Source organism: Thunnus albacares, chromosome 3 (assembly GCF_914725855.1).
Source record: "Thunnus albacares chromosome 3, fThuAlb1.1, whole genome shotgun sequence".
In the NCBI taxonomy this organism is placed as follows: domain Eukaryota; kingdom Metazoa; phylum Chordata; class Actinopteri; order Scombriformes; family Scombridae; genus Thunnus; species Thunnus albacares.
In genome coordinates, this window is record NC_058108.1 from 27252675 (window position 1) to 27280282 (window position 27608).

At 37.7% G+C, this 27608-nt stretch overlaps 3 protein-coding genes across 10 annotated transcripts in view; 2 read left to right on the plus strand and 1 right to left on the minus strand.

Annotated features, from left to right (window-relative positions):
- Nucleotides 1-7859, plus strand: part of trim2a (tripartite motif containing 2a) — a 37724-nt gene extending 29865 nt beyond the window's left edge. For 5 of the 6 annotated variants that reach the window (XM_044347382.1, XM_044347383.1, XM_044347384.1 and 2 more), the window contains 7 exons: nt 712-1435; nt 2438-2541; nt 2779-2946; nt 4169-4349; nt 4849-4919; nt 5222-5362; nt 6215-7859. In XM_044347382.1, coding sequence (XP_044203317.1) covers nt 712-1435; nt 2438-2541; nt 2779-2946; nt 4169-4349; nt 4849-4919; nt 5222-5362; nt 6215-6367 — 1542 coding nt within the window. In that variant the 3' untranslated portion in view covers nt 6368-7859. The remainder of the gene's footprint in view (nt 1-711; nt 1436-2437; nt 2542-2778; nt 2947-4168; nt 4350-4848; nt 4920-5221; nt 5363-6214) is intronic. The other variant, XM_044347386.1, reaches the window with a different exon arrangement.
- The window catches only part of LOC122979701, a 24580-nt gene extending 14608 nt beyond the window's left edge, over nt 1-9972 (minus strand). For 2 of the 3 annotated variants that reach the window (XM_044347390.1, XM_044347388.1), the window contains exon 1: nt 6490-6565. In XM_044347390.1, coding sequence (XP_044203325.1) covers nt 6490-6524 — 35 coding nt within the window. In that variant the 5' untranslated portion in view covers nt 6525-6565. Of the gene's footprint in view, nt 1-6489; nt 6566-9336 lie in introns of those variants that run through there. The other variant, XM_044347389.1, reaches the window with a different exon arrangement.
- On the plus strand, nt 8994-26890 carry mnd1 (meiotic nuclear divisions 1 homolog (S. cerevisiae)). The gene is made up of 8 exons (XM_044347391.1): nt 8994-9144; nt 10714-10779; nt 11740-11797; nt 14042-14190; nt 15356-15430; nt 15583-15697; nt 23282-23326; nt 25554-26890. The coding sequence occupies exons 1-8, from the start codon at nt 9142-9144 to the stop codon at nt 25658-25660; spliced, it is 618 nt and encodes a 205-aa protein (XP_044203326.1). The 5' UTR covers nt 8994-9141; the 3' UTR covers nt 25661-26890.
- Nucleotides 26891-27608: the final 718 nt, after the last annotated feature.

The following is a 27608-nucleotide window of genomic DNA, read 5'->3' on the forward strand; positions in this document are numbered from 1 at the left end:
TCTAAAAGTCAGACTTGTGTTAGCTCATTTATAGCTATAACTCATGTGTTGTCATTGTCACATGAGGATGTATTTTATGGATGCTGTCAGGAGCTGTAACAGATAACCGATGACTAATTTCACAAGCAGACCTTTGTGAGTGAACGTGATAATATTACGACACTTGACACATTTCCTTTTATATTAATGGTCAGTTACTGGAGTAAACTTGTGGCTGTACTTCTGTGGAATCACCAGAAAATGTTCTTATCTCAACATGTGCTTGAGTTGAGCTGACAAGTCACAGTTCATGCTTTATTTTTACACAGATACTGATCAACAGTGGAGCTGCTTGAGTTTTATATGGGCATTACTTAGTGTTTTCCAACCTAGGGTCTTGGACCCTTCAAAGGATCAAGATAAATTTGTTTAACTGTGAGATGAATAACATAGTAAAAAGGAAAAATACATTTTTGCTGCATAATTATGTTTATATCTTCATATTTGTGTCCAATCTTTGTATTTTTCTTGTAAGATACTGCAAAATTTTACCTCCTCTAGCCTCTTTAATGTATTCAAAAGTATACATAACTGTAAGATATGAAAATTATTCTTTGGTTGACCTGCTGAAGGGGGTACAAGAAGATGCTGCTTTTTAAAAGGGAGTTACAAGCCAAAAGGTCTGTCTAACCACAAAGTAACCCTGCTGCCCCCTGGTGTATGTATGTGTAGGTGCTCCAAGCCCAGCTAGACACCCTGCTGCAGGGCCAGGAGGGCATCAACAGCAGCTGTAACTTCACGGAACAGGCTCTGAGCCACGGCACCGAGGCCGAGGTGCTGCTGGTGAAAAAGCAGATGAGCGAACGTCTCATCGAGCTGGCCGGCCAGGAACTTCCTCTGCAGCCCGGGGAGAACGACCAACTGGACTTCCTCGTGGAGACAGAGGGCTTAAAGAAGTCCATCCACAACCTGGGTACCATAGTAACGACTAACGCTGTTGCCTCTGAGACTGTGGCTACTGGCGAAGGGCTGAGGCACTGTGTGATGGGTGTGCCCACGTCCATCACCATAACCACTAAGGACAAAGATGGAGAGCTGTGCAAGATGGGCAACGCAGTCATCACTGCTGAAATCTTCTCACCTGATGGTAGCAAAGGTGAAGGAGAGATACAGGACAACAAGAATGGCACTTATGAGTACCTGTTCACAGCTCCTAAAGAAGGGACCTTTAATTTATCGCTGCGTTTATATGACCAACATATCAAAGGAAGCCCCTTTAAGATAAAGGCCACCAAGTCTTTAGATGTTTCGTCGACTTCAGACGGCATCAAGAAGAGGCTGAAGTCACCAGGCAGCGGGCACATCAAGCAGAAGGCCATCAAGAGGCCGGCCAGTATGTACAGCACAGGGAGGAGGAAAGAAAACCCCATCGAAGACGACCTCATCTTCAGAATCGGTAAGAAATATGCTGCTCTAAGCAGCACAGCTCCTTGTAAACCTGTCGAGTGTGGTTAATGTCAAATGTGCCCTAGTAACTTCTGTAAATATGTGTTTAAAAGCAGTTTCCAGTATGTTACTGCTGAAATGGGTTGATTAATAAATATATCAACAACAATCAAAGTCATTTATCAAGGAAAAATGTCAAACATTGGTCATTTTTTCCCAGCTTCTATTTTTCTCTGTTTTATATCACTGTTAACTGAGGTTTTGGACTGTTTAGACAAAAAAACATCTTGAAAATATAACTTTATGCTCTGGAATTGTGTATGGGCATTTTCTTTACTATTTTCTGCCATTTGTTGACTAAACTTATATCAATTAGCTGTAAAAATAATCAGAAGATTACAGTAATCAATAATGGAAATAATCCTTAGTTGCAGCTCTGCATTATATAAAAACATGTATTGATTTTGTAAGTATCGATTATGCACAAAGACGTAGCTGGCTGTTCACATATGACACATTAAATTAGCCAGATACTTGGAGAAAAAACCTGGGAGAAGAGAAAAAAAATCCCTATTTCAGGAAAATCTGTAGATATGTAACTTCTTTTCTGTGAACAGTTCATTTTGATTGTTTTTTCTTTTCTTTTTTCCACATGCTTTTGAATATATATTAGCAGAAAATGCATGTTTTGTAAAATAACAGTGTCTTGTAATCCCATCTAAATAAAAATTAAACTAAGACTGAAACTAAACTATATATTTCTGTAATATATAAATGTTTTTTCATATTCTTTACAGCACAACATAATTAAGCAATGACAGATAAGATACATGTCAGATTCACTTTAATGTAACTGCACAGTACAAGAATGAACAATGAAAAGAACTGTCACCTCTTTACACTGCACTTCACACAAAAAAGGCTAAAAATAAGAACAGCAACAACAACAAAAAAAAAACTAGTTACGTCGTCTGTCTTCTAACATGAATATGGCTGTGTTCATGTTTTCCAGGCACTAAAGGAAGAAACAAAGGGGAGTTCACTAATCTGCAGGGAGTGGCTGCCTCCTCTCTGGGAAAAGTGCTGATAGCAGACAGCAACAACCAGTGTGTCCAGGTAAAAATAACTTCCTGCTCTCAAGATACCGCTCTCAGCCTGGTGAAATAATGGAGGTCGGGGGTTGTAATGAGACATTATTGGTAGAGAACTATGACTTGTCATTGTTCGGTTACTTTGCACAAAGCTGCCTCTGCATTTTACTGTTTCCATGGTAACTTGTGAGACTTGTTGTTTAAGCTATCGCACACCAAACAGTATTGTCAATTCAAAAATGTAATTTGATGTTTTTTTTAGATTTTCTCCAATGACGGCCAGTTCAAAAGTCGTTTTGGTGTCCGCGGCAGGACTCCAGGTCAGCTGCAGCGGCCGACAGGTGTGGCTGTCCACCCCAACGGCGACATCATCATCGCTGACTATGACAACAAATGGGTCAGCATCTTTTCAAGTGAAGGCAAGTTTAAGGTGAGTCATGTGACGTAATGTTTTATCTATATGTGACACTGAAAGTGGTCAAATCTAAGATATACAGTTAGAAGAGTGAAATAAGATGTGCGCAACTCATCGTGTTGGTGTTTAACCAAATATCATTTTTAATGTGAACAATAACAGGAAGGATGTTATCAAGCAGGTAGCTGACATAAAAACTGTCTTTTTAAATGTTGTAGTAGTAAATATTGTCCCTATATTTTTTAAAATGATGGAGTTTTTTAGTATCACTTTTTAAAAAATACATCAAACAGAAAACCAACTGCATTGTGTGCCCTTCCCTGATAAACATCTGTAAGTCATTTGCATTTTTTTACACCTCCTTCACTTCTTACTGAAGTGTAAAAAGATTCATATTTTCACTTCCCTCTCAAAGTTCATTTCAGAGGTGAATTACTAAAGAAAATGCTGCTTTTATAGCAGGATTTCAATGGTGAAATGTAAGACGTGTTCCTTTCAGAGCAGCCTGTGGCTTTTCACTGAATGGAACCACAATGACAAAACTATTTGCCACAATATTTATCTCTGCCTGTCTGTAAATGAGCACATGCATGGGATGTTTTTTATTTTGCCCTTTTTTATTTAACTGGAAGTCCCACATAAGACACAGTAGAACAAAGGGACACAGTTTTTGGTTTGCTTGAAAATGGGAACAGCAATCTGGTGAGCATATTGCTGCAATAAAATCAACACTATGTTGTAACAAAAACTGCCCCAGCAAAGCAAAACCAGTCCATGATTTTTTCTTGTATGAAGACTGAGCTTGTGAAATGTAGTCTGGCCTCGCAAAGACCAATCTTCTCTTTGGGATAATTTACTGAGCATTTACTCTGACCCGACTACATTACTCATAAAAAGAGCCTGACCACTAAATTGGCCAAGCCGGTATATTGGCCAATATTAGCTCATTGCTGATACATTTGTATCGGCATATATGTCAGGAGATAAATGACAAGACATTGAGGTACAGAAATGCCAAAGATATGTTTTGAAATAGCGTCACCATTCTGTAGTCCTCTAGAGAGCAGTGATGAGTTTATGCTCAGTACATTTTAGTCACAATTATCCAAAAAACAGCCGATATATCATTTAAACTATCAGCATCATCCCCCAAAGAATCATGTACATGCACCACACGATGGAAAACTTCTAGAGCCGCTGAAACGTAACAGAAATTTAAAATGTTTTGCTTCTCCAGAACAAGATCGGCTCAGGGAAGCTGATGGGCCCTAAAGGCGTGTCGGTGGACAGAAATGGCCACATCATTGTGGTCGACAACAAGTCCTGCTGCGTCTTCATCTTTCAGCTCAATGGCAAGCTGGTCACCAAGTTTGGTAGTCGTGGCAACGGTGACAGGCAGTTTGCAGGTACACTCAATGGTAATATGTGCACTGCCCCCCTACAGTCTTTCTCCGACCAGCTCACACCTGCATGTGGAATGAAGACGTTTGCCAAACCAGCGACCATCACTACCTCATCATCCTTTGACTTCGGAGGGTTTTTTTTGTTTGTTTCAAGAGTTTATGGATAAGATTTTAAATACACCTGTAAGTTAGACGCAGCTTGTTTCACTGATATCAATAAAACCGATGCTAGAACAAACACATCCTCATTAATTAAATACAAGTGTCCTTCAAACAGCATGTTGTACCATTGATCATGCTATGACTGACAATCTTGATTTTGAATTTTCTCCAATCAAACTTGAGTTGTTTTGTTTTTCTTTTACATTAAATGCATTTGGTTACTTATTAATTTGCATGTTTGCCAAAAGCATCTAGCTGAACTGTTTCTGTTGTGTCATTTATAAGAAATTAATTTGACAAACGGCAAATATCTGAGACCTTGTTATCTGATTTATTTTTTTTTTTAATTCAGGTCCTCACTTTGCTGCTGTCAACAACAACAATGAAATCATTGTAACAGATTTCCACAACCACTCGGTCAAGGTAAGTGAAACATCAGAGTGGTGGAAGTGTATTACAGGTATTTACAGTACTAAAAATAATAATAAGTCTGTATTTTAGAACTAATATGATGTCTTTTTTCTCTTTTTATCTTTCTATGTTCTATGTTATAGTTTTTACTCTATAAACCTTTGATAATCAAACTCTCATAAACAAAACTATTCTGTAGTTGATGTGTTACTTTGTGTATTTTGTTTACTGTTCTGGCACACCAGTGGCTCACTGTTTTTGGTAATTTTAGATGTTATTTCTATGCTATTACCTCCCTGAAAACATAAATGTAGGTATTCAACACAGAAGGGGAATTCTTACTGAAGTTTGGTTCTAACGGCGAGGGCAACGGCCAGTTCAATGCCCCTACAGGAGTAGCGGTGGATGTCAATGGAAACATCATAGTAGCAGACTGGGGCAACAGCCGGATACAGGTCAGTGCTGCACGATTAATCCAAACAGGATCACAGTGACAATGATTCTGCATCGTTTGTATTAGTGGGGACATCCATCGCATCAAAACAAACACACCTAAAATCTCCCTAAGCTGTATCAAGATTTGACAAGTGCGCATTACTGCACATGACAAACTATGCACAGGAAGAGAGGGCAGGACAATAAATCTAACATGTAGAGCTGCAATGATTGGTCGATTAACCGATTAGTTAATAGACAGAACATTATTCAGCAACTATTTTGATAATCGAATAATTGTTTTAGTCTTTTTTTTAAGCAAATATGCCAAAAATTTGCTGGTTTTAGCTTCTCAATTGTGATGGTTAAAGACATTTAAAAACGTAACTATTGACTCTGGGAAATTAGAACAGCATTTTCACTTATCTTATATCTTATCTTATCTTATACATCTTATAGACAAAACAATTCATCGAGAAAAGAATCCGTAGATTAATCAAAAATGAAAATAATAGTTAGTTGCAGCCCTGCTAATGTGTGTTAGAGACTGAGGAGCAAAATGGGGTGAAAGAAAAAACTTCTTGAAACAACAAAAATGTGTCACAGTCACGGAAACCCGGCAAATCGTGGGAGAAAACCATGATCTTAATTCTGAGTGGAATAAATCGTGATTCTCATTTTGACCAGAATCGTGCCGCCCTAAAGCAAAGTACAAAAAGTCTCACCTCAACAAGTCTAAAGAAAAGTAGACGCAGACTTTTATCTAGTACTCCACTCACAGTTGTTTGGATTACTTTGTATGTCTTTATGACTCATTTTCACACCTTTTAGACTTACTATCATACAAATTAGTTTCTCTCTGTCTCTCTCAGGTGTTTGATGGCAGCGGTTCGTTCCTCTCCTACATCAACACATCAGCAGACCCGCTGTACGGCCCTCAGGGTCTCGCTCTCACCTCTGACGGACACGTTGTGGTCGCCGATTCTGGCAACCACTGCTTCAAAGTCTACCGTTACCTGCAGTAGCCCCTCAACCTCAACGCACAAACTGTACAGTGTGTATATATATACATATATATATACACACACACGACACACACACACACTTTCACACACTAGTACGGAGCGACCGGCGGATTTGCACTCACCCATTCATCTTTGATTCATGCTGTCGTTGTGCCATCTGTTTGACTGTTCTCCACGTGGCCGCCCTGCCTGACGCTGAAGAAAAAGAGAGAATTTGTGGCGTGAATGAAGTGAAAGGAACTATGATCTTCACAGACGGCTGACCGGCGCTGCGAGGAGTCACTCATAACCTTGTTCACATTCCATCTTAACTTTGCTGAATTGAAAATTAAAACTTAAGTATTGTACATATGTTAGACCTTTTTGAGTTGTAGTGACATGGCAATTGTATTCAAGTGCAAGAAAACTGGAAAATAATGCTGTTGTACTTGTTTCTGAAAATACTGGTTGGACACTGTGTTAAGTTAGACTTAAATCAAAGTAAAGAAATAACTTAGTCACCTGAAAGATAATTATAGTTACAATAATTGCAGCTTCCTTACATCACGTTTTGCCTGTTTACCTTTAAAAGAAATATTGCATCTATGTAGGTAGCAGGGTATTTTTGAGCATGATTAGGCGTCTCAGTGCATGCAGTTTTTACTAATAAACACCAGACAAGCTACTGTGCACAATATAGAAAGTAATTATGTTCCAGGCTGATACTTAAAAACATCACCGAAAGAAACTTTGAATCAAAGCACCGTTAAATTATGATACTTGTGTCTATATGTGAAAATGACTTGTCGATGTTATGTCATCCATCCAAAATTAAGCCACACATATGCTTATTAAATAACTTCAACTGATTTGGTTTTACAATACAATAGTGTGTTTGTGTGTGTGTGTGTGTGTGTTAGTGGGAAAGACAAGTGTGACTGTGTGTGTGTTGTGATCAATTAAGGTACCAAACATAAGCCACTTGATAATGTTACTGTGTGTGTTTAGGCACTTGTGTGTTTGGGTGTGTATGAAGCCTCTTGACATCTTGACTTAAAATCTGCAGTGATTACGTGCAAACATCATAGAATTTGTTGCAGAATTTAAGGAAATTGCTAAAAAAAAAAAATAATAATTTGCAGAAGGTGCACTGATCTTTGTTTATCTTGCTGCAATGTAGGTTTGATCAAACATCAGAGCTGCGTTCACCTTCACTCCTTTCTATGTGCTCTTATGTCTTTCAAAAAAAATAAATCTGTAGAACTACTAAGAAGTTGTATTTTAGTAAAACAGTTCGTCTATGCTCACAAAAACGATGCAAGATATAGTTTAACAGTTGTTGTTAAATGCACTGTGCTACCATTATGATTAAAAAACTGTTTCAAGCACACAGTTTTAATTATCCTGAATTTGGCTATCCATTTTCTACACAATCGTGTTTAAATTATTTGTTTTCCATTGTCTTGTTTATATTTGTAATGCCAAATGGAATTAAAGTGCCCATAGGAAAGAACATTGTGTTTGTATTTGCTTTTGTGTAACAAATAGGTAACTACATTAAACTGTTTTGACAAATAACTACATAGCTGCTAAATACAGTGTGTTATGACTGTATAAATTAAATTCATCATCATGTAAAAAATTACCATTGCATGATCATGATTTTAACAATCTGTTTAGGATTAGAGTGGAGTTGCAATAATTAGACGATTAATCGATTAGTGGATCATCAGGAAATTAGTCCGCAACTACTTTGACTTTACTTTAGTCACTTTTTATGGAAAAACGCTAAAGAATTTGCTGGTTGTAGCTTCTCCAAGTTCTTCTGTGTCACACATGATTGTAAACTGAATATTTTTAGATTTTGAACTGTTGATGAGATAAAACAAGACATTTGAAGATGTCACCGTGAGAGAAATTATAACTGGCATTTTCACTATTTTCTGTAATTTTATAGGCAAAATAATTAATTAATTAATGGATAAAATAATTAGTTAGTCACACCCCTAGATCACAGGTTATTATTTTTCCTCACAGTGATAATTGACCTGTGTTTCCAGTGCCATTACAGGTAAAAGGAAGTCTGCACAGCACCATATAACTTAATATGTCCTTTTAACATGACTGAGTCTCTCTGTACATGCAGCAGACTTACAGTAGTCTTTATGTTTGACAGTCCAGTCTCCATTTGTGTTTTTCAGACAGCAGAGGGCGTCAGAAAATCATGAGGTAAAGTTGAACAACATAGCGCCTTCACGTGCAGTCGGAAAAATCACAACTAGAGCGAAGAGCACACAAACGACCTGAAACGGTCGCAAATTTCAGATTTTTGTAAAGTTCAGGGATGCGACGTGTAGAGAGAATATGAATATTTTCTCTCAGTTGACAGACTGAGAGTCACTCAAAAGTCACATATTTTAACAGAATTTTTGATACACGTTTTCTTCGACTCATTCTGGTGCTGCAGCACAATTAATGTGCCTGGTAGCTTCTATAATGAACAAACATCAGCATAATTGTTATAAATAATTTGCATAGTTTGTTTACACAGTTTATGACACATCCACATAGTCAGCAAGTCTGCCGCAAATATCACCAGAAGAAGAGCACATAGTCAGCAAAAGTGTAAATGGAGTTTACGAGCAGCAGTGAAGGTAGCGTAAACCCGTGACACGCTTCCGCGGGAAATTCAGGAGCTGCAACCCGATTGTTTTCTAGTTTGGATTACAAACAGAACAACGCTAATTTAAAACGCTAATGTTAGCAGACTTTGCTGGTACAGCCTACATAGCAAAATGGTAAGCAGATATTCACTTTTACCTACGATGTTTGTGCTAGTACTGTAGAGACTACCAACGTTATTTTACAGTCTGGCAATACAACCGTTAAGCTAGCTTCTAGCTTTAACGGACAGTAACTTATCAAGTTATCAAAACACACACACGATTTTTGGAGTTAACGTAAAACTTAGCAATGTAGATCCAACTTACGTGTCACTAGGTCTGTATTATCCTTAATTCAGGACCGTGATACTACTGTAGTAATGCTGCTATATTACTCTACTAGTGATCCATCCATTTCCAGTATTCAGTGCTCCAGAAGTTCTTTAACGGACGACAGATTAACACAGGAACACACCAGAGGAAAGATGAACTTTTCTATTAACTGTCTGGAGAATAACAGTTGTCATCGGGCAAGTGTAGAATCACAAAAAGACGATTTATCCGGATGGAGTGCGGCTATTTTCCTTTAGCCTGCTAAAACATAATCCAAGATGGCCCCGTACTGAAGTGGGTCGTGTCTACATGGTAACCCTAGATTTACGTAAACTCTCGCGAGATCTCTAAAGAAACAGCAACTTTTACACACAGCACCTTTCAAGTGGTCATAACCCAAACGTTTATCTTCCCTAACGATGACCAAGTTGTTTTTGTGCCTAAACCTAACCAGATCTTAACTTAAGCGGTGTCACATGATAAAATAGTGAGACAAGAATATTTTGAAGAGGCTCGCGAGAGTTTCGCAAATCTAGGGTTACCGTGTAGACATGACCCCATTGCTGCCTCAGTGCTGCCTCTGGTGGATGGAAGTTATATTACAACAACACTGATGCAGTGATGGCCTGCATGACACGCATATTTCAAAGTGTAGGCTGTACATATGTCTTGTTGTATGTTCATATATTGTTCCTTCTTACATGCAAATACCAGGAGTTCATCATTAGACAGAAATCTAATCAATCAATTCCTCATATTGCCCCAAACATGTTATTGCTTTGTAATAAAGTAGCATAAGACTTTATTGACCCCCAGAGGGGAATTTGTATTTTACAGCACAGATAAAAATTAGGAGTAATAAATACAAACAAAATAAAAAATCAAATAAATGGGATTCAATCTATATACATTATAAACATTACAATACTTAGGCTATATACATGACCTGACTTGTGGATTGTAAAAGTTAAGTTGTTCAGAATATGTGCAGAAGTAATAGTTCTAATAGGTGTCGCTGTAGTAATATATTTATATGTTATAAAGGTGAAGTACTAAATACAAAATATAAATAAAATATGCAGTAGTGTTATCTCCACAGGCCTGCTATATTTTTATGGATTGTAGTCTGTGTGCAATAGTGGAGTCCAGAGCTCTGGAGGATGGAGGAGTGTGATGGCCCTTCACAGCTGTTTTATCCCGTTGTCACAGTTCTTGTTGTACAGTCTGATGGCAGTGGGCACAAAGGAGCACCTGAAATGCTCTGTCTTCTCACAAAGAGCAAGTCATTTGTGCCCACTGCCATCAGCTGTTATTATAAGCCATTCACTGAACTTATTCAGGTTTTATGTCACATCAAACTTTCTGTTTCAGTCAAAGAAGAAAGGACTGAGTTTGGAGGAGAAGAGAACCCGCATGATGGAGATTTTCTTTGAAACGGTAAGTTTCCCCCCTGCAGGTGATCACACGATGGTCAAATCAGGAATAATCTAATCAATTTAAAACTTAGTCACATGACTTATTGCTCAATAGGTTTCTCCAATGTATTTCTATCAACACAATCTGAAACGGGAGAGGAGAGAGAGTTAATGTTACTAACATATGTTGCTGCCTACCTTTTGTGAAGGAAATAAAGGCTAATATGCAGAATACTACCAAAGCATACAAATACCTGTAAAGACTAAACACATGTAGACCGCTGAGGTTTTATGTACTAATTTTGAAAAAACTGCAACAGATACAAGAGTTGCTCTTAGAAGAAATGCATCACTTTGTGTCTGCACAACTCACACATGATTTATATAAATAAATAAAAATATAAAATAAATAAACAGGCCCAGAAAAGTAAGATGAGACAGTGTAAAAATGGGATTATTACATTTTGAACATAGACTAATTATATAAACTAGAAATCAAAATTGTATAAATGCCATATCTTTGTAGGTTCTTTGTAGTGTTTTGTATGCTGACAGTGATGACGACCACAAGCTGAAATGTGTTGGTCTAATAATAAAGTTGTGATTTTATACTGTAAGTGTTGCTGGAGTTTTACCCCTTCAGAAATGCCTTATCTGAAACTTTATGAATCAAATCAGAAATTACAAAAAATGTTTATGTCACTGCACAGAAAGTGTTTTTAATTAGTTAATAAAACACTTGAGTAATGATTGTTATCGTTGTTTAAGTACACTCAGTCTACTGAAAAAGGAGAACCTTCAATACAAATACCTGGAAAGACAAAGTGTTGTGTTGTTATTATAAGTAATAATGAATACAAATCCATAAATATGTTGGTTGTATTAATCTCCAAAAAGCCCAAATAATGTGAAATAGTTGTGTTTATATGATACTGTGGTACTATGTTAAATATGAAAACATGTTTTCCTGCTTTTTTTCCAGAAAGATGTGTTTCAGCTTAAAGACATTGAGAAAATCGCTCCTAAGACAAAAGGAATAAGTGAGTAATGATTCATCAATTAGCACATTATCAACTGTTTCACTAGAGAAATGTCATGAACACTGACATTTTAAAAATAATAATATTCCACACTGTGTTTCTAACTAAATGATGAACTAAAACTTAGTAACTAACTTTGGATTTTGGACTTTTGATCTGTCAAAGACGTTATCATGGGCTCTAAGAAATTAGAACAGGCATTGTTCATTATTTGGACATTTTATAGACAAAATGATAATCGATTAAAAGATAAAATAATTGCTAATCTCATTAATAACACAAATTCATTATATTAGTCGATAGTGACTTGATGGCTAGTTTCAGCATTAGTACAGAGATCACTCTAAAATCATAAATATGGGAGCTGAGCATGGATGAGACGCTCGGGTGCTTTCTAGGGGAAAAACAATACATGGCACTAAAGTTTCACATCTACCATGTCAAATACTCTCATAGACTTATTTTTATTTTCATTTTCATGTTCTAACCCATCTACTATCACACCACCGTCATACTTCATACACTACTCTTTGTACCTTTTTGATGTGTTCTACTTTTCATGTAGCTGTTTGAATGGAACAACATAAAAAAACCTTTCTAACCGACAGCGAACGTCCTTCTCAAGTTCATTTCTGTCAGTTGCTATTTGTTGCTCTTATCACACTCTGAACTGTCAACCACAGTAAACAACTTGAGCGTGTGAATACATGACTGGCAAAAAAAAAAAAGATAGCTCATGAAGAAAATACTGTTGTGAAACATATTTTCATTTATATTCCCACACATTAATGTAAGCAAGAACTTTCCAGTAAGCTTTATTACTTTACTCATGAATATTCACACATATAAAAAGTATGATCTGTTTTAGAAAATGATAAGTGGAACTGTAAAGAGCAGTAAACAGGATGAAACATAACCCTAAATACCAATTATGGTCTTTTAAGTAGATTATTCTTTCCAGGGACTATACAGTCAGTCATTGCACCCTCATGCATTCTTTAAAACATTGTGGTGACATGTTGGCAAAATCACCATGGCAACCAGCAAAAGGTAGTGCCATCTTAACTGTATTTAGTCTGCATAAGCAACAGCAGTCCTATCAATGGCAGTAATCTCACATTGCAGAGTGCTGTTGAAAGGTTTTGGTTTTTTAAAGAAAAGCATATTTCGTCAACGTCAACACGGAGCCTTACATTACGAGCGTTGAGGGAACGGTTTTAAAAATACAAGCGTGGCTTTTTTTTTTTTTTTTTTTTTTAAGTTCAAGGCCGTGCAGAGAAACAGAGCTGTGTTGTATATGTATGTGTGTCTGTGTGTTTGGGTGAACTGAGGAGGGATTTCTTTTTAAAGTGGACATAACATTAATCTGGAGAAAGTGGATCGTGTTGCTCGAGACTGATTAGAAGCACATGTTTTTGACCCCCTTACTTGGGCATGATGTAGTTACTGTTGAGTGATGGGGGTGGGGGGAGAAGGGGGCAACAAGAGATCTGAGTTACGGGTGCATTTTCCTGTAGAAGGACAGAGAAAGTGAGGAAAGGGAATGTTTTTGGGTTTTTTTTAAGCAACTTGAATCACAGAAATACAGAAAAGAGACCGAAGAAAACACAGTTTCTGAAGTCATGCTCGCAGAGAGTTCAGTTAATCCGTGAAGAGTGTTTTTTTTTACATTTTCAATTCCTTGTTTTTTCATTTTCGATGCTGTTCAACATCCTCAACCTCACTCAGCACAGCTCAGCCCTTTTTACGCAGCAGATAAGCTCTTTCATTTTCACAGTGGGCCAGCTGAGAGAATGTGTGGGTGTCTCACATTTCACCGCTGACACTGTTCAAGATGTAATTCCTGCTCTAATACATCCTCTCATGCAATGTTCTCTCAGATATGTATAAAAACGGCCAGATTGGCTGCAGATGTGTGGGTTTTTTAGTTTTGAGAACATTTGAATAGTATAACTTTCCAACAGTAATAAAAAAATGAGATCTACTGCTGATTTTGTCTTTTTAAAATCCTCAAATGCAATAATATAACACGCATCAGATACATTTTATAACGCCAAACTGAGCTTAAGTCTTCCAAGCTTGTACCGACCACACCTCCCATATAAATCAGTCATACACAAATCAAATCAACAATCCGCAAATAGCATCAGCTCTGCTGGGAAGGCAGTGTAATGATGGAAAATGAAAATGGACCGTGTGACCAGTAACACAGAAGGTGTGCTTTCCTCTCTCTGCCGCGTTAAGCTCCCATGTCTGTGAAGGAAGTGCTGCAGAGCCTGGTGGACGACAACATGGTGGACTGCGAGAGAGTCGGTACGTCCAACTACTACTGGGCCTTCCCCAGCAAGGCCTTGCACGCTCGCAAGCACAAACTGGAGGAACTGCAGACACAGGTGAGGAGACTGTGTTGACCATGACGAACTCACTTTTCTCAAAGGTGCAGCGTGTCGTTTACAGCTTGGAGACAGTATGTAGTAGGTATCAGATTCACGCCAGTTTGTTGAGTAATTCACACACATGCTGATATTTTCTCTCTAGAATTCCTAGATTTTATAAAAAGATCAATTTTAACACCTGGATTTGATGGCCCCAGAGGTTGTTATGGTTTCTGTTTTTAAGGATAGACTGCTCAGTGTAGTTTACAGAAAATGAGGTCAACAATGACAAGCACAGCTCAGAAAATGATGATAGAAAGTAAAGAGAAAACCAGAAACAAAATGAGCCACTTGTCACCGGCGAATGACTCTGAGTACGTGTTTTTTTTTTTTTTTTTTAAAGCCATCAACAAATGCTTAAACACCAGGCAGATTAAACAGATTTTCAAATATCACATTTTTTTTTATTATTCAGAATAAACAGATGAATCCCACCATTTAAAAAAAAAAAAAAAAAAAAAAAAAAAAAAAAAAAAAAAAGACTGACAGATGGTGTAGCGGTGGTGACTCCTCAGAGAACGTTGGCCACCAGATTTCTGGGTCAGAAGTTAAATGTTGTAAAGCAGCAATCTGTCACAGAATAATAACGTGTGATTATACCATAAGCATGACAATATAGCGGTTAGTGAGATACCGCAGCATTTGGTCACAATGTGGAATGTGACTGTCATCATCTATTTAACACAGCAATGTACATTTGTGCTGTATGCTCCATGTTGGTACCAAAAAGATGACAAATAAGGATCCGTCGCCTTTTTGTAAAGCACGTAAGAAAAAGTTGGTGTAATTTACAAAAAAATTACAACACAGCTTCCACTCTTACTGTTAAATTAATTACAGAACGTGCTTTAACAATACAATTTACAGCACTGCAATTAGTAAGTGATGCCAATAAATTATTAGCATTAAGATTTTAAAGGTGTTTTAATTGCAATCAAAATATTACAACAATTATTGAGACCAACCAATACTTTCCTGAAAGGCAAGAAATCAATACACCAGTACACTTTTAAGTTCAGGTAACTATGTCATGAATAGTAGTTTAGTTTAATCGTCTCCATATTTTACCTCAGTAGTAGTTTGTTGTTAATTTTGACTAATGTGAGACTCTTTCAATCTAAAGATTTCTGATGCAAAGCAGCGGAAAATGTCTCTACAGAAGGCGGTGGAAAAAGCGAAAGTAGGACGTCAAGATACAGTAAGAATAATTTCCTCTCATTTCCCACATTATACCGAGAAATACATTAAATCTGTTTTAAAAATAAAACTTAAAATTAATGTTATATGCTAAGATGCTGAATAAATGAGATGGAAGAAGAAGAAATACAAGATGTTTGTGTGTGTGTGTAGAAAGAGAGAAGCTCTCTGCTGAAGGAGTTGCAAGCTCTGAGAGAAGAACGAACGCAGCTGCAGGCCGAGTTGGAGAAGTACCGAGAATGTGACCCAGAAGTGGTTGAAGAGATGAGTGAGTACAGACGCAACCTGTCTGCTTTTTTTTTTTCTTTCAAAAAAGTTTGTTTTAAGCTTGGCGTCAATCAGATCATCTTCACCCACTCACCAGAGAAATCTAGACGCCTGAAACACAATCCTGTACTGTAGCCTTGTAATAAACACTCTCTGTACGAGAAAAGAAATGTTTGAGACCGTTTCAGGTTGGTGGTGATTAAACTAGGGCTGCAACTAATGATTCATTTTGCCATTGATTAATCTGCTCATTATTTTCTCAATTAATCTCTTAGTCTGTAAAATGTCAGAAAAATCACTATTCCTCTAAATCTAATAAAAAATAAACAAGAGTGTCATTTTATTTAACCAAAATCCAAAAATGTTCAGTTTATTTTCATATGAAAAATAAAAACATCAAATAGTCACAATTGACAGTGAAATTGTTGGCATTTGATTATTATTTGATTATTAAAATAGTTGCCGATTCATTTTCTTCCAACTGACTAATCGATTCATTGTTTCCTCTCTAGATTAAACTCTATTGTCATTTGTATGGAGCAGTATAAGATTTTATTATATCAAATATTTTATTACAAGCTTTAAAAAGGTGATAATTATTGCAACGCTGCTAGATTTAATTTCCATCTACAAAGGTTTCCAGTTACTGAGAGTATATATTTGTCATATTACTGACAGTCTATTTATATAGCACTCAAACTACAAAGGGAACATCAGCAAAGTGTTTGTTCGGTGATCTGCTGATTGTCTAATAAAGTTGAATAGGTTGTTATTTATGTCCAGAGTTAAAACTCTTTTAGCAACACTGAGCTCAAAACAGGATGTCATCTGTGTGAAGTTATTACTGACAACTGAATAATCATTTGATAACTTCTAGTTTGTGTACAGTTGAGCTACTGTGGCTGAAAGCTGTGAGGTATAGTATAGGTATAAGATGGAGCTCTGGATTGCAACATCGAGTGGCAAAAGGGTGCAGTTAATACGTGTCAAACAACTCAGGACAAGATTTTGAAACGTGCACTGCGGTGCTTTTAACTGTTCTGCTGGGAACAAACATGTATTGTGTCTGTTCAGCAGCAGTTTCCCACAGTTAGACTCAAATGTGAGTGAGGAAGTGAAAACTGATAACAAGCGGTCACTCAAAATGCGCCCTAAGTATAGGCAGTTTGAACCACGAACTGGTTATATTTTGATACAAGACAGTAGATATGAACCTTCCTGCTGAAGCATCTTGTAACCTCTGACCTCTCAGCTCAGAGGGTTGGGGTTAAAATCCCTTTTACAACACGAAGGCAGGTCTTCAGGCTGTTACACACCTCTTCTATGGTATGAGCATAAGTTTTTAAGTGGTATTACAAAAATCTTATACTGCTGTGTGTTCATGTTACAGCTGACCTGTTGTATAGGCGGCATGTTACTTTATGTAGCCACGTGACATGTGTGGTGTCATAAAAATATCTGGCCTGTTTACCTGCCCCTCCCCAACGTTACATCAGGCACGCATTAAGACTGTGCACAGTTCTGCTGTTTTTTTCCACTCACACATAATATGACCATGTTGTCTCTGTATACTGACCGCTTCTTGTCCAAATGAGACTGATGTGTTGAGATTATTTGAAATTAAGCCAATTTTAGGGTTTAGGCATGTGGCCAGTTGAGATAAAAATTTAGAGCAATCTTGCAATTAAGCTCATTACATTCACTCAAGGAAACATGAGGATTGTCAGTCATTTAGCTCATATACTTCTATGTGAGTACTGTGTTAAAAGAAGCTGGACTTCTAAGTAATTCTAGATAAGACTAAAATTATCAATTTAGATTTCCAAGGAGCGTTATCAACGGGCGCAGATCAAAATGCCTCTGGACGCAGTTGGATAGTCCTACAACCAGTCAGAGCAACGAAACATGAGACGTAGCGCCGAGTGATGGAAAAATGTAAACAGACTACAGCGTATAGAGATGGTGTGATGGCGTAGCATTGATTTGTGTGTTGTTTGTTCTTCTGTTAGAGAAAATATACAGTCCAGTTTGTTTAATACTGGCGCTATAGCAGATTCAACAGACCGTTCCACATCAGTGACCATCTCGCTCCTCTGCACCGTCATTGTATCAAACCCGCCCAATATTAGATAAACAGTTGTGATTGGGCCGACTCGCGCCAGGTCGGCTGGAAATCTGTCTGAATGGGAGGGGGACCAGATCTGCCAGAGCAAATAAAACATGAGCTCGCAGATTCGTCTGGTTCCCAGCCTAATTCTTTTGCAATTAAGGCTCTTAATTTATATGTAAGTGTTAATGGAAAGTGCGCTAAAGTAACCAAGAACAGAGGAAAAGGCAACATGAATGCCAAAAAAAGTGTTTATTTTTCAGTTTGGTTGACTCTCAACTGATATTTTTAATAGCCATGCTTTAGGAATGGCAATGTCTGTCAGTCGGTCAACCACTTTAGTCCAGAAAAACTGAAATATCTCAACAACTATTCGATTGATTGCCATGAAATTTTATATAAACATTCATGGTCCTCAGAGGATGAATCGTACTGACTTTGGCGATCCCCTCACTTTCCATCTAGTGCTACCAGCAGGCCAAAGTTTACATTTATCTGGTGAAAAATCGTAACATCTACTTGATAGATTTGCACAAAATTTGGAAGACAGGAAGAGATTTAAGACCAAATAACTGCAAAACTAATATCATTCCCATCAGACTCAGCTGTACCTTGTGTTTAGTGCTTATTAGCAAATGTTAGATAACATGCTAAACTAAGACGGTGACCATGATAGACATTATACCTGCAAAACATAAGCATGTTAGCATTGTTGTTGTGAGCATATTAGCATGCTGACGTTAGCATTTAGCTCAAAGCACTGCTGTGCCAAAGTACTGTCTTACAGAGCCACTAGCATGGCTGTAGACTATTAGTCTTGTTAGTCTTGTTTTACTCTCATTTGAGTCTTGTAACTACAGTACATGATGCAGTAACTACTGAACCTTAGATGTCGCTCATGTTCGCACTAATCTGGGCAGAACTGGTTTCAGGTACTATGCACCATTCAAATGAAATGAACTGCAAACTGCCATCAAACTAGAGTCTTTCATTCCTCTTTAAGATTTTAAAGCTTTATTATCTGATGTTTTTTATGACTCTTGTAACTGTTTTTATTAATTCTCTGTTGATTGTGGCTGTCTGGCCTTAGATGTGTTGTTTCTATTTGCTGATTGTTTGCTTGACTGATTATGAATGTCTCTTGTTCTCAGGTCTGTCTTGAAAAAGAGATGTCAATCTCAATGAGACTACCTGATTAAATAAAATATTTTTTTAAAATGTCACATACTGTACAGGCTAAATTTTAGAATTCAAAACGCTAATATCTTCTTTAACATTGTTGAGTTGGGTCCCAGTGAAATAACTCCATAATCACATTGTTAAACCTTTTACCGAACGTCTGCCTCCACTTCTTGTGATAAAGTCACTGTCAAATTTAATCATGGCAACTGCTGCTGGACGCCAATCACTGGAGACGTCAGGGTTTTTTCAGCTATATGAAGTGTAACTCTGATTTGTGGCAGGGATTTTCGTTGATATAGTGAAAGTTGATGCCGCCACCCCCCCACCCCCCCTCCCCTCTTTCTGGATTTGGCCCTCCTCATGAAAGCTGAGGCTATGGCAAAACATCAAGTCTCTCAACTCTGCATCTGTTCTGCTCAGGCTTGTTGTACCTGTATGACAGACAGTGAAAGTCATTTAACATAAAGCAGATAAATATAAAAGAAATAAACATGACACACCCAGATTCAATAGATAAACTAATTAGTGTTCCAGGGAGAGGACAAACTTTCTCTAACCGTCAATAGAGAGTCTCTTGTGCTTTGTTTTCATACTTCTTGCTGTCTCGGCTTGCCTACAGGTTTTCTTATTTTCCTCTTTCCCTAAAGCTTTTTGAACTGCCAGGTACACCACATGCACACAGAGCTCTGTTACAGATAACCATCTCCCCTCAGTGAACCATGATTTGTATCCTGAAAGCTGTGTGCAGCTATGCAGAGAGCGTAAGACATCATGCTGTATACACAGCTGAGGGGTTTGGACTGAACTTGCAGAATGGGCTCAGGCCTGTTCATACATATAGGATAACTGTTGACATCATGTTCACGACATCGCAAATGTCCGTTGAGACTCTTGGGCACAATAACATGATAACAAATATTTAACCTTCAATGTTTTTGGCTGTTTTGGGGATTTTTAGAAAAGGATTGTGAAAGCATGACTTACTTCCTTAACTTTACCTCTCTTCACATGAAACCAGACCCACACTGCTATTTGTTATACTAATTTTTTAGTATACATTTGCATATTGGATTTCTTTTAGATGTCTTTTGCCTTGAGTATGTTTGACAATGGTTACCACACCCATGGATACTGTTAAGATGTTGTGGTAACCACCAAACACTTGGACAAATCCAATCGAAACCAAAATTTATCTCTTAATATTTAAATAAATTAGTGGATTGGAGTCTGAGTGTAAGTGTTTTTAGATCAGACCAAAGTATGAATAAAATTCTCTTTGTATTCTATTTGTATTACCGCAGAGAATACTAGAAGAAGCGCCAACGAGAGAGTGGACAGACAGTGTTTTAGTTGGATTCCTCAATGTTTGACAGTGGTTACCTCACTCATAGATACCAATAAGCTGTTGTAGTAACAGGTGGGTTTTTAAAAACCACCAAACATGGAAATGGCAAATCACAGCCATGAGCTTGGCAGGAACGACATTACGTGAGGAGACAAGCAAGTTAAAAAGCTGCACATGTATTCAACCATTTTATTTACAAACATATTGAAGTGAAACCATAAAAGTACACAGAGTCATTCATGGTTTTTGGATTTCAAAAAAAAAAAAAAGATATCTAAAATGACTTGTTTACCAAACACAAACTTGTTTTTTAGTCTTTTTTCTTTTCCATTTATTCTGACTCAATATGGGTTGTATTGAACTACCATGTCTTATATTGTGGCATAATTTATCAGTGTGCATTGTATTTATTATGGGACTTTTTTAACATCTGACCAGGGACAAGATAAAAATGAGCCTTCTAGGCCTTTTAGCTCCAATTTATTCACAATTCCTTCTTTCAGTTGATCAGTGAACAATGTCCCTGTCAAATAAATTAATAAAAGAGGAGGTAAGCAAACCAAAACCAAAAGTCAAAGCTCAGCAGGCAGGTCTCTGTGGTGGTTGGTAAAAAGTCAATGATTGTGTTTCGTTTGGCTTCAAAATTGTTGGCCATAAGTATCTAAAATAACAACATCTCCAGCTCCATGAGTCACAAGTTATTCACTTCAATCCCTCCTACTTGCAGCTGCTATTTATCTTTGTGAAAATACATTTTTGGTTTTATTTTGTCATTATTAAAGGGAAAACTCACTGCTGTGAATATGATGATTTCTTGAAACTAGGTCACCTATACAGTAGAAATGCGCAATTTATTTTTTAAATTGGTGCCTTATGACTAGAGAAAACTGAGAAAAAGGCTGTAGATTTCCTATATCGCTCTCCAAGGGGAATCCTACAACAACCAGAATGTTTTTCCTCATCGAGTCTGGATATATCGTACCAGTGTGCAAGGATCATAAAACAAACACTGGAGTTAGTTATGTGGATCAATGCAAACTTACTGAGAGTTGCACACGAGCCAGAACCAGAGCTGCCAGAGCTGCAGGTGGGCAGCCTGCTGTCTTCATTTCAGCTCGGTTTGGGAAACTATCGTGGACGAAGAGGTGAAAAACTGGGAGCAGAAACAGTTTTTTTTGTTTGTTTGTTTCCCTATTTTGGATGACAAGGAACTGGGACTTAAGTGCTCAAGCTGAATGCAGCCGCATAAGTTACGGGTTACACAGTCGCTGTGGTTCGGTTCTGTATTCAGAGTTGGCAAAGTCCGATATAACAGTCTGTCGGAAAACAAAGTCAGGTTTACCAAAACACTGAGAAGTTTGTTGCAGCACAGAGCTTTCAGTTCTGTCTCCATTCACCTCACTGGTCGATACTGCAGCACCTCTCTTTCTTACAGCTGCCGTAGTCACTTCTTGTGTCTGATTCCACAGCGCTATATTCGGCCTCATAAGTTGTAATAGTAGTGCCACATATCTGCTCCAACATTATATTGTAAAGCTAGTTGTTTGTTTGTGTTAGATTCAACTTTTCTGTCCACCTGAGATTCAAAATTCTCTGGTTGGTTGTCGGTGGAATCACAGAGAAACTCAGCAGCTGAAGTTTGTGTATCAGGCTGCCGTTGGTGGTCGCTTATTCAGCCTTGAATAATGAAGCTGGTTTTCTTCCAAATATGTTGATATTTTAAAGTAGTTAGTATGATATTTTAGTGTCTGCTTTTCACTATTGCTATCATAACGTGGTTGATGGAGTGTTTTGGGAGACTCACCTTTGACCGTCTTTGAAGGCACCACTACAGAAAATCAGAGGCGGAGACTGGAAAACCAAGCTGAAACAGCCGTAGCTTTTCCTTGTCCCAAACTACGTCACTGTACACATGAAATGACAGCGCCGGTGCCGAAAGAACAACAGATTTTGCAGCTGCGCCCCAGAGACACAGAAAACATTAACAACAACTGTTTTTTTTCACACTATGTCCCTAGTTCGAATAGGATTGAAAACCACCATACAGGCGGTGTGGAGAAAATGTCATCTCGAGGCTCATGCAACAACCCTACCGGATATTTTTTGCTGAGCACTGATATTGATCAAGTCCTTGGACTAGCTCCCTCCTGTGATTTTTCATGAAGGACAAATCGAGGAGAAATCTGCCAAACCTGCTGTAAATTGAGCCTGGCCCTAAAATAGTTTGTATTGGCTGGATTTTATGATGCCGCAGCCCAACCCAGCAGCCAAAGAAGTGTCTGTGGACAGTTTATATGAATTCAGCAAAAGGATATTTTTAACTACTGGTATAAAGGTAAAGTGATTATTCCAGGTGCTTAGCAACTTAATGATATTAGCTGCTGTTGTTTGAGTGTTCAGTTTTACAGGTCACCAAATATGTCACTCAAAACCCTAGAGCTATCCAGTTAGAGCACATTATTCAGCTCTATTTCAGGTTTCTAGACAAGCTTTTTTCAGCTACAGCTGCAAGGGGATGTGTAGGCTGAACTGTCCACTTTAATTTAATAGTAAACCACCAAATGTTCATACAGTATACTTAAGCCAGCCATTGTTTGCTGCCAGACCTTCATTCATGTCCACACTGCCTGTTTTGTTTCTGTCTTATGTTTAGTTTTGTTTTTATTTATGTACTGAACTCACATCAGTTGCAGAAAACCTTTTTCTTCTCTAAAGACAACACACTCATCTGGTCTTCTACATTAAGCATTTGTTTGGCCTATTTTACATATGTACAGTATGTGAGTCTCGCTCATAAACATGAGTCACAAACCAAACAAAGCTTAGTAAATGGGTCACGCTGTATGGATTTGCAACACAAAATGGATGATGATGTTCTGTTTCTCTTGTCTGTAAGATGACACTTTGTCATGCAGCAAAGCTGTAAATCTGACATGAATTTTGTTTTGCAGGAAAATCAAATGTGGTAGCAAAAGACGCAGTTTCCAGATGGACAGGTAAGTTATCTTTTTTTTTTTAAAATACACACACACATACTACGTCTGAATTCAAATATTTTCGCTCATAAAATATCTAAAAATCACTGAGGCAGGGCTTATTCCATAGATTACTCTCTAAAGCAGTCAAAGTGAAATACACTTGAAAGTGAATGCTGTGAGGGCACTTTGTGTTTAGCATGTCACTTCCTGGTAGTCAGCACGTAGGCTCTCTGTGTGCATGCGTTGACCTGAGCTGTAACCTTGGAGACAGCTGACATTAGGGGATCATGGTAACCAGTAAGGCCTCTGGTGTTTTGACTCTTCGGGTCAACATAGCCTGTAACTGGTCTGGTCGGCATATTTTTGTTTTACTTGTATAGAATTATACTAATTTTAAGAAACAATGAGTCATATTTGCTCCATGACTTGTATTTCCCTCATCTGGAGTGGACGGTACTAAACAGACACGCCTTAGTTAGCATTGAGCATAAAAGTGTTTTGTCTATAACGGCTGTCTGAGAACAAGCTAAATTAAAGTTTTTACTACAAAATGTGATGTTTTCATATCAGCTTTTATGTTACAACTACCAGTATTAGTTTGCTCTGTTTACAGCATTAGTTATTTTCTCCTTGGAAACGTTGTATGTCTACTTTTTCCAGGCTTGCTGGAAAAAGTGGCTGCATTTTCCCTTTTTAAACAAAACATTAAATATGGACTGCTGTTGATTTTCCTGCTACTGTATGTAGCTGGCATTACTTCAGTGTACCAAAACACTGTTTCTGTCTAGTCTAGCAGGTCACAACAAAAAACCCCTGCAGGTTTTAAATAACAACCCCGTTTGATGTCTTGAATTTTCCTGTATCCCGCATTTTGTTCTGTGAAAACTTAACTTTCAAATATGTTGTGTGGCTTTAATCTGTAGCTTTGTCACACTGATGGACCCACACGTAAAGACACACCGGCGTACAAGCCCTGACACAGTTAATCACCAGCGCTTCAACTACATATTTAAGTTATCCTAAAAGGACTGAAGTGAAAGGCATTACTAATAGCGTGATTCAGAGTATATTGACTTTAGCTCTTGATAAGACAGGCATTTATCCACAGGAAGCCATTTGATTTAGTCATAAGGTGTGTGACACATCAACAGTTTTCAACACGTCTCACGAATCCCCCTCAAAAAAGCACTTCCCTTAAATTCATAGCAACTGGTTTTAGACTATGAAATAAACCGCAATAAAACGTACGTACGTGGTAATTAGTACCATGTTGAACATTATTTTAGCCATAACTTTTTTCCACAGATGACTTTTTTTTTTTTGCACAGAGAGTAGACAAAGCACAGGTGTAAATAATAAAATGAATGATGACTGAATTCCATTTAGCTGCTTCAGTTTCAGGGTCCTGGTATTTGCATGTTGGCTCACTGTCACACTGTCATGGTTTACTGGGACACTTAAAAAGAACGGAGCCGTCATTATTAGTAACAGCTGCGCTTTTTCTTAGAATAACAAGTCAAAATGTCTGCTGAGGAAAAAGGCCTATTTGTGGGCTTATAAGGTGTTGAGTGAATGCACCAATGTTTGATTAATTGTGTATTTATGTCCTTATTGACTGTATTGAAGTGTTATGCTTGTATAACTTTGATATACAAAAAGGTTTTCTCACATCAGACAGCCAAGGTAAACTCCATTTAAGAGATATTTTATTCTAAATTATGTGCTTTCATAACAGTTTATACTACAGTTAACCAGGATTTAAGTGGAAAGATCTCATTTTTTACAGAGGACATTTTGACATGTCACAGTAGGAAAAGCACAGATGTAAATTATATTATTAATGGCAGAATCCCATTTTGCTGCTTCAGTTTCAGGGTCTTTGTATTGTGTTACTGATGATCAATAAATGTCCAAAATCTCAGTTTACTGCTCACCATATAGTAAACAACTGAGTGTCTATTACAGGGAGAAGAGAGAGTAGTCTGTAGCTGCATGAACCATCATCACAAATATTAACTTATGCAAGAAATTTCTAAGATCAGACAACTAATTGACTAATGCACGTGTTTACACAGTGCTTCAGAGAAATGAGACAGATGGACTAAACTACCATTCGCACGTCAAAGGATATTTTCATAATCCCAGACTGATTGACTGTGTTATAATACAGCATAAGTCTGGAGGGCAGGTGCATCAGTGTATTTCACCTCACTAAACAAAGATTTTTTTTGATTTGTGTTTTCAGACAATGTTTTTGCCATCAAGTCATGGACAAAGAAGAAGTTCGCCTTCGATGACAGCCGCATTAATAAAGCCTTTGGGATCCCTGAGGACTTTGACTACATGGACTGACTCCCATCATAGCTCACAGTGGTATCCTGCCACACTATGAGAGGGAGAAAATAACAGTTTAAGCTTCAGTTTGAAGCTGGCATACCTGGTCTCTGCATTGCTAGTTTCTGTTATTTGTGTTAAAGTGAAAATAAATGCAGAAGGCCTGGGGTGGGCTTTGAATAAGGACGGATATCAGCAATTTCGCTGTAACAGATGGACTTTATCAGCAGATATGTTGCTTTGGTGCAACCAGAGAAGAGACTGGACCAACCATTAGTGGCTGTGAGGGGTGAGGGGTGTGGGGGGGGGCTCTGTGATAAACACAACTTAGCAGCCTGACTTTTGGGACACCTGTTTGTATGAAAACTGAGAGGTCCAAGTTGATGATGGAAAGGAATCAACACTTACCACATCTGTGTTGCCAGTTACCTAATTTATATGGTTTAAACAGATGGTTTGGAATCAAATTCATGTGTGCACTTCTTCTCTACATTTTCCCTGTTTTGTTTTTTGAAGTATCCTGACCTCGTTCACAAAAAGTACGCCGGTGATAGGGGAGGGTTAAATTACAGAGGATCTCTTTAGGATTTATTTAAAGTACATTTGCTTTTCGCAGAACCTCTTTTCTCGTTTGTCGCAAATAAAATGTCCCTCTGAGTTTTACAGGTGAATTTCAAAAGTTGCATTCATTCCAAAACTTTGTGTTCAGTGTCCAAGTACATTTACATCTGGCCTCCCATCTTTTGTGCTTTCATTTCTTTCGAAATTGCCACTGGAATGTTGTAAAATCTGTCACAAAAGCTCTGCATTTTTGTCAGAGCTGCACAATCACTTTCTGTATGAGCCAAAAAAAAAGGGAACTTTGTTGTCATGACATGTCGAGAATGACTACTGCCCTGCTTTTTTCACTCTACTTTTCTGTCAAACCAGATGCAAAACAGGTAGTTGCGTGTTCTGTGTTTAGTCAGTGACCTAGTTGACAGGCCAAGGTATCTGGGTTCATTGATTTAAATTTCAAATGTGCTCTCTCCATGGTTATCTTACTCATCTTTTTTTTCCCCAGTAGATGAATAGTATCCAAACAGAGTGTTAGTTCTTTGTTGGTTTGTTACGTTTCTTAATTCAAGTAATTTTTTTATGTGTAAGTCATTAAAGAAGAATGTGCTGGTATTAAGAGACAATTTGAGTGAGAAATATGTATCTTGGCAAACATATTGTAAGCTACTGATTAAAAGTGTTTTTAAACAAGCAGTTTCCAATTTATAATACTTCCTAATACATATGTTTAATTACTTTTATTGTGATTGCTAGTATGCTATTAGATGTGTTATAATCATAATGTTAAAATATGTATTGTGACAGCCCTAAGCTCCTTGTTTGAAGTGTACTGGTGACCGTAGCAACAATAATTTAAAAACCCACCAAAATCTGAACGCCTAGCTGTGCTTTTGTTTGGGAGCAACACACCCACAGAGAGCAACCTGAGTGTATGTTCATGTGCGTACCTGCCCGACCTGTCTAAACTATGATTCATGAGTCTGACATGCTGAACGTTAAAGCTCTCCTAGTAGACCCTACATAGTTTTACCTCGCTGTCAATAACATGAAGACAACTATTAATTAATTAATTGCAGCTTCTGCAGTTAAACGTGTGTTTCCTCACAAAAGATCAACAATGCAGTATTTCTGCTGACTAAAGACTTTAAACTATGGTCCCACAAAAGAACATAAGATTATATAACATCAAACCGATGCATAAATAACCTTTATTGCATTCTATCAAGTAGAACAAATAAAGATTTTTACTAATTTCTGCTATATCAGCAGACTACTTCACTGCTCAGTAGTGTCAGTGGTGGAAGAAGTAAACAATACAGCAATATATTTTAAAAAAACAACAACTCTATTTTAAGTAAAAGTCTTGCATTCAAAATCCTACCTAAGTAGAAACACAGAAGTGTAATCT